At 36.3% G+C, this 8224-nt stretch overlaps 1 protein-coding gene across 1 annotated transcript; it reads left to right on the top strand.

The window, feature by feature from the left end:
- Positions 1-401: 401 nt before the first annotated feature.
- On the top strand, positions 402-914 carry LOC139123831 (galactosylceramide sulfotransferase-like). The gene has a single exon (XM_070689981.1). The coding sequence runs from the start codon at positions 402-404 to the stop codon at positions 912-914; it is 513 nt and encodes a 170-aa protein (XP_070546082.1).
- The last annotated feature ends 7310 nt before the right edge of the window (positions 915-8224 follow it).

Below are 8224 nucleotides of genomic sequence, written 5' to 3'. Positions count from 1 at the left end.
TCTTGCAAACCGTTGACAAAATTCGTCTTCATAAAACGGAAAAGACAGGTGGAAGCACAGTGTCTTCGTTGTTGCTTCGTTTTGGTATGAAGAATAAGCTTGTGGCAGCCTTGAAGAAATTAACCATTGAAGATAATCTTATAACGCTGACAGGAAGAATCATCGTCTCGGGATTTTATACTACAATTGTAGCGATTTTCCAGGATATGATTATCTTTGTTTGCATATTGAAAAATACGATCGCCTGTCACTTGAACGTATCATTCCAAATGCTAAGTATTTCACAATTGTGCGATCGCCATATACACACCTGAAATCACGGTTTTATTACCAGAGGAGAGACATGAACCTGGCAATGTCGCCAGACCCTTTCGCGCGATATCTCAGTAACCTAATGCAGGATGCCAAAGTTGACAAATCATTACTACATAGGACAAACACCTTCTCCACCCGCTTTGGTCTTGATATTTATGCAAACAAGACATCTTCACTTTGCTGCGTTACAGAGACTGAACGGCGAGCTCGACCTTGTCATGCTTTTGGAGTATTTCGACGAGTCGCTGGTTTTACTTAAAAAGACAATGTGTTGGAACTTTGAGGATATTATCTATCATTCTTGCAAAGTGCACACTAAGTATCAACCACCGATCACCAATCAAATGCGAGATATTATAACAGAGTTGTCACCTACAGATATACGCTTGTACAACTTTTTCAACGATACTTTCTGGAGAAGGGTTGCGAACTATGATGGCGACTTCGAAGCTGATCTTGCAAAACTCAGATCCGTACAGAACGCTGCGAATGTCAATTGCCAGAAAGATCAAGAAGGTGAATTTTGCCATGAATTGCAGTCAGACGTCGCCGACCTCAACAACATGGTGTATGAAGAACAATTGAAATGGCTCTGCTGAAGTGTGATTATCGACCGCGACAAAATGACATCACAACAGCTATTGAAGTGGCTGTCGTAACTCTTTGTGATGGTGGTGTACAGTCATCTGGTGTTTAATGTAAGAAGATAACAATAGGCGGCAGCTTGGTCTCTCAGAGAAAATATAGGTGTCTTTTTATCAAAATGTCATTAAATTTAATGGCGTAGCATGAATGCGACAGCTTTTCCATTTTAATATGCAAACTTAATGGTGGCTAGCTACGGTAACCCATTCAATTGTATGATTTGGCTGGAATCCCCGATGACAAAAACTTTAGATGGGTAGTGGCTCTCTCTCTCAGAGAAAATATAGGTGTCTTTTTATCAAAATGTCATTACATTCGATGGCCTAGCATGAATGCGACAGCTTTTCCATTTTAATATGCGAACTTAATTGTGGATAGCAACGGTAATCGGTTCAATTGCATGATTTGGCTGGAATCCCCGATGACAAACGCTTCGTTGCACATTTTTGCGTATGATGCCCGGTAAAAATACTTAAAGATTTGCAAGGAATATTTCATGCTAGTGGTAATGTTGATTGATATTTTAATATGGGTAACTTAAAATTAGAATCCTACCTAAGTACATGAATGTCATTTCAATTTTTTGAATGGTGAAAAATATGAGCGATCAGTCTAAAAATGTACATACTCCTATCAACCGTTAATATCCTTTCCAAGTGCCCTCATACATCATAAAACCTCCTTTCACTGGCACACACTGTAACGGCTTAAATTTATCCGTACGCTAATTTTGCATAAAGCAAATATTTTATAAGGTAACAGGCGGCATTGCCTTCTCTTGATGCAGTCCCATATTCCTGTTGCAAAGGCGTGTCTGATCTTGCAAGCACTTCTGTTGGCCTCTTCAGTAAATTCCAGAAAGAATGTATTGATAAATTTTGCTAGGTAAGCATGTTGTTAGTATAGTTAATTGCACGAGTAGGTGTGCTGTCACAGTTGTAATCATCACGAGACCGAAGGCCGAGTGATGTTTACAAGTTCCTGACCATAAGTGTGGTGATTACAACTGTAACAGCTCACCTACGAGGTGCGATTAACGACTTATACCACGAAAAACGGGCCAATCTTCTCTAAATTTGAAAATTACTGTCAATAAATCGTCTACTTTTGTTATGAATACCCACAATGGAATGGAGTGACCCATTGTACGTCGAAAGGTTCACAGAGGTCATTATGCACCTGGCATGCGAGTTTGGGAGAATGACCCAGACAAGTAGGACAAGGGCTCTGGTCAACTGCAAATCTGCATTTGAATAAGGGCTACAGAGTGGTATAATGCACCTGTGTAGAAGGAAACTGTTTTAGTCTGATTGGTTAAATAAAATGGCTTGCCCTACTCTATCTTGTTGGCTATTGGCTAGCGAGAAGGAATTCAATCTGTAGATGCATGCGATTGCCTCGTGGATGCATCAGGCTTTCAATACCATTTTCGTGTTTTCGACCGGTCGAGATGAACCTTGTCAACTTGTCTGATCTGATGACCCAAGAGACTTCCTAGAGTTCCATGGACGGCCATGTCAAAACAACCAAAGTGGATTTTACACGGGCAAACTGCCCTATAAGAGCAGCCGCTACTACGGAGCGCATAAAATCCACGATGTGTACTTAAACTTATAAAAAAGTACTTGGCAATGATAACACCGGACGGGATTGTACTGTCAATGAACCTTGCCAAGGGATAATCAAGTTCTCCTGCACAAAGCAAATGTGCAAGATGGCTTGGCCAGACTGCCAGCACACTGGATATTCTGGCAAGGTAATTTATTCTTTTACTAAAATATTTATACACAAAACGAATTCTGTAAAGTTATAAAATTAAATTCATTGACCATAACAATTTGTTGTGTGTGCGGCAGTATCACAGAATTTCTTTCGACTATTCCACAAACGTTCCAAAAAGGCTGTACTTATTTCCATGCTATTCGTGACATAGGTTTTGTGTTTGATAATTTCAGGTGAATGCGGCAACATCTCCGTACCATCAGGGATTCGTTGAGCAGCTTATCAAAGAACAAACAGGTCACAGATCAGATGACGGTTTACGCGCCTCAAATGTATGTCTACTGCAAAACAAAAGCATGTGTCGAATATATTACTACCACCTCCATCTACTAGTGTTAAATACGAGGAATCTGTAAGTAAACCAGTTTCTCAAGTTACGACAAAACAATGTAACAAAACAGACAAGATTGGTCCAACCCAAGAAGACGCCGAATCTAAAAATGGACAGTCTTCATCAACAAATCATGTTGCTTACATTGAGCATGGTCCAAAGAAGTTAAAATTGAATTATAAAATGTGATGCTATAACATATCAGTTGAACAAATTGTCTTCATTTTGTTATTGAATGTGTGTGGATGCTTTAGACATCTCGACTTGACCTATTGTTCTCTTGCAAATTAGTAATCAGTCATACTTTTTTCATATTTAAATAAGTAATCACTACACTTTTATTGATATGATAATGATTTTCTTTCATAAAAGTGTGGTGATTACTTATTTACATATGAATACAAGTATGACTGATTACTTATTTTGCATAAGAACAATAGGTGTCAGTCATGTTTTCAGGCATAAATGGATGGCAAGAACAATAGGTCACATGACCTGGAGTGGTATAATGGTAGGTAATAAGATAGAACGACAGACAGACTGACAGATAGACAGAGCAATAAATATACATTCACACATACATTCATATATCAATTTAATTATTCAAAACTTAAACACATATACCGTATAGTTTGAAAAAGAAAGTACCATCCTCAATAACAGGAGGGTTTTAGTAAAATAAAAAAAATACACACAAAAAATAAATGTTAGAACAAAATAACATCTACAAAATCAACCATCGCAGAGCATGCACACCGAATAAAATAAAAAACGAGCTCTGTTAGCATGTCTTTTATATCTTGAAGTTGAAAGATAAAAAATTGGACGAGTGTGATAAAAAATGTTATAAAGTCTAGGAATACGAGTAAAAAGTGAATTTTTTTGAGTAAATATGATACCTGCCAAAAAAGCTTTTGAATGTAGAGAGAAGTCTTTCTCTGGCGTAGCCTTGATTTAACAGTTTGTAAGAGAGATGGCTATGTCTCTCTACAAAATAACCATATGAACTTGCATGCTCTTGCATATCGAATAAGCTGGGAAATGTATACCCATTAGCTGGTGAGAGCGGAATATTACTGATGAGGTGTAGGAAATTGATAATACTAAAGTTGAAATCATCTCTCTTGTCATATAGCCTAGTAGCAAGGTGACCATTAGAGTCAAATTCAAGGAAAATTTCAAGATGTGAAGCAGAAGAGGCCGTTTCTGTAGTTTCTTTAATCTCCAATTTTGGAGGATAAATCATAGCGAGATATTTACTGAATTGAAGTTGTTCATTGAAATAACATCGTCTATGTATCTAAATGTAAAGTTGAAAGTTCTAGCTACAGAGACATTTTTCTGTTTGATTAAGTTCTGGATAAATTCTGCCTCGTAAGGGTACAGAAATAAGTCGGCAAGTAAGGGAGCACAGTTAGTACCCGTAGGAATTCCTATACACTGTTGGAAAATGTGTCCTCAAAATTCAACAAATATGTTGTCAATGAGGAAATCAAGCATACTGATAATGTCTTTCACGGTATAAAAAACTCTAGCATTAGTAGTATTTTTAACAAAATATGTAGAATTATACCCTAATACCACATATTTGTAACGGCGTGAAGAGTTTTTGTAGAAAAATGCTTGGTTTATGATGTTTTTCAAGCGTTCTTTCAATTTACCATGTGGTATTGTGGTATACAATGTGGAAAAAATCGAAAGTTTTAATTGATGTTATTTTTGAAACACATCTTGATTTCAAATTATCAAAGAGTTCCTTCGATTTTTTTAATATCCACATTTGATTTATACCACTTCGAGAAAAGACAACATCACAGTATGCCTGAAGTCCACGTTTAACGGTACAAAGAACAGATGTCAGTATTTTCGATAACTCTGTTGTTGAACATTTTGAAGATCCCTGCAATAAACCTAGCTTTGTAAGGTGTTTTGTGGAGTTTTGGTATCCAGTATAAGCTAGGCAACTTATGATGGTCATCATCCGTTGAAATATTAAAGTTATCCATGAATGACTTATGGTTTGCCAAAATTTCAGTTTTGTTGATCATTGATTGTCTGTAAGTGGAAACAACCACCCCACCACCACCATAACCTCAACAACAACAACAACAACCTCAACAACAACAACAACAACAACAACAACAACAACAACAACGAGAACAACGACAACAACAACAACAACGACGACAACGACAACAACATCAATATTCACTTGACAAAATGCTTGATATACGCTTAGTATATTGACGTATATTGACGTATATGGAACACAATATTAATAGCAATCGTAATTTATATCTTTGTATATGGAACATTTCATACGTTGATATGCGTAGCGTATATCTATGCAGATCATAGCATACGTAATGCAGATCTTTGCACACCAAGTGTACACTGTAGTTTTGCATTTTATGAATATATGTACGCATATACTTAACGTATTTGACACATGTACAGAATCAGTGTATGTGTATATATTGTTGTATATCAAGCATTTTGCCAAGTGCTTAATAATAATAGTAATAGTTAAATAAAGATCTATATAATTATCAAAATGAGAATAATATATTTCCAATGGCATATAATAATCAAAAGTGATCTTCATGCTCTTACAGCATGTTTCTATGGCAACCGTTTGCTGACCTGAAATATAAGTTTTTCGAAAACGTAACCATAATGGCTTGATTGCTCCCAAAATTACGCAACAAGCGCATCTGGGTTGAAAAATTCAAATACAATGGCCATTATTGTGTCACCTGTTTCCATGGCAACCATTTTGGGGTTCAAATATCATTTTTTTGGCAAATGCCATTGAAAATAGCTTAGAAGGGAACTCAACATTCAAAAAGGGGTTTGATGGGTTGCAATAAACAAATTTTGTCTTTATACTCATGCAGCCTGTTCCATGGCAACCAATTTGTTGGTTTTCAAAAACCCAACTGAGAAAGGGTTGATCACTCCAAAAACTAAACAATAAGAGCATCTCATGTTGAAAGACTATCTCTGCTACTATGCCACTTGTTTCCGTACCAACCATTTTTAGCTTCAGAAAAGTTGCCATGGAAACAAGTGCTTCTATTGTTAAATATCTGGAGCGTAAATTTCACTAATCAGTAAAGGTCGTGAAATATGCAAATTAGTCATTAGCTGAAGGAGACATGGCCAACAGCAGAAAATTGTCAGTCAGAAGCGCTTGAAAGAGAGTGTTCTATACTGTGCTAAAAATTGGAAGAGATACTACTGGCATTGCAAGACCTAAACCTACTACATATGCACATAATTAACATGTGTTCATTACTCATGTAAAAGGTAATGTCTACAAAGTATATATCTGATGCCACTCACTGCCATAAGTTTACTTCTTTAACTTCATGAGATATCTAGATATCTAATAGTAGGTCAAGGTTATCAAATGAAAAGGGGACATTGTTGTACCATATACATTCATATCAAAGCAGGTTGCATTGTTGTTATACACAATCGGGTAAAAGGTACTCCTTGTTCATCCAAAATTTGTGGAGATATTCTGGTATGACACTGGTCATATCTTACAAATTCAAAATCTGTTGTATTTATAGTTTCCGAGATACATAAAAGTAGGTCAAAGGTCATAAAAGTTCGTCCAAAATGTGTTGTCCAGTAATGATCAATATCAACCGAAACCAAACCTAAAGCCCGTGTTTATGAGATATATGCTAGCAGGTCAAAGGTCATCTGAAAATTGGCAAAAATGTCGAGGCCATAATTGTCGATTAGCTGACATGGTTTGTTGTTTCTGCTGAACATGTTTTGATATTATTTTATTGTTTATGTATGATTTGTGAAAATGGCAATATGGTCGCTGAGCCACACAGCCAAATGAAATGTCATTCGCACAGTTTATAGTGCATTGTTAATGATGATATTGATAAAATTTCAGCTGAGATGGTATTTTGGTTTTGGAAAAGAAGATTTGGTCATTCGCTAATAACAACATGGCTAACAAACTAAGAGCCCGATTGCAGTGCCTTTCGCAAACTTGTAAAGTACCCACAATAACAATAATATCACCAAAAATTCAGCTCCGATGGCTTGTCGACTCTGGAGAAGAGGATTTTAGAAACGAAATTTGATTTTTTTCAAAATTCCATTATGGCAGCCAAGATCACATAACTCCTAACAGTTTTACTTGCAAATTTTAGTAAACAAAGTTGGAGCATTCTGCATACAATATTTGACGTGGATTTGCCCTGCAGTTCTTGAGAAGATGCATTTTTTGTAGATTTTAACCTAATCCAATGTGGCTTATAGGATATGTGATCAAGTGAAGTAAAAGTGTAACCATGTACCAGTAGTTCCCCTACCCCTGAAAAAGGTGTGAAATTCTGTAATTATACGGGTGGTAGTTTTTGAAAGTAGGAGCAACAAAATGACATTAAATCAATTCAAGCAATGGTTCCCATTCAAGGCTAAGGTTATCATTCATGTCCAGGAAACAATAAGATACAATACAATAAACACCAAAAATCACCGACAAAATCAATAGTTAATATCGAACCACTAATAAAATGGTGGTACCAGGTGTCCACAACGGGTAAGCGTACCCCTGCTAGCATGCTACACCTATCAAGATTGAACTAAGAGTGACAAAATAACAAACTGTAATTTAGCTAGCTGCCAAATTACTGTTGTGATTCAAAGCCTGAAGTACCGTACAGTCTCATCTCACCAATAGATATGTCGAACTAAATCAATTGGGGCAAACGACCAGCTGGCTTTGGCCTATGAAAATGTAATTGGTCAACTATGGATAGAATCTCTATAGAAATAAGATATGTACCGGTGTACATATAGTTACACTTGAGTTTAACTGACATGATTAAGATATTGGTACTATAACAGAATGCAGACTGACCGATGATGTTATCAGCATGTTTGTACGCCAATTGGTAAGTATAAATCAAAAATGATACATAAAAATTGTGATTTCTTATGATGTAGGAAAACATTTTTTTACTGTTATTTATCATGTTGCAAACTTGCTGTTTCATATTAAGAATGTCAACAGGAGTAAATATGATAGAAATTGATATTGGCATTTCATTAAAACCAACATTGTTGCCCCGACCAGTTCGAGTATTTGTCTTCAATATAAAAAGAAATATTACATCT

The sequence above is a fragment of the Ptychodera flava genome, assembly GCF_041260155.1.
Source record: "Ptychodera flava strain L36383 chromosome 23 unlocalized genomic scaffold, AS_Pfla_20210202 Scaffold_23__1_contigs__length_28996876_pilon, whole genome shotgun sequence".
In the NCBI taxonomy this organism is placed as follows: Eukaryota; Metazoa; Hemichordata; class Enteropneusta; family Ptychoderidae; genus Ptychodera; species Ptychodera flava.
Note: the sequence above shows the minus strand (reverse complement) of the source record. Positions and strands in the feature narration are given on the sequence as shown.

Coding starts and splice junctions, on each gene's coding strand:
- LOC139123831 (XM_070689981.1), top strand. CDS start 402: ATGCCAAAGTTGACAAATCATTACTACATAGGACAAACACCTTCTCCA.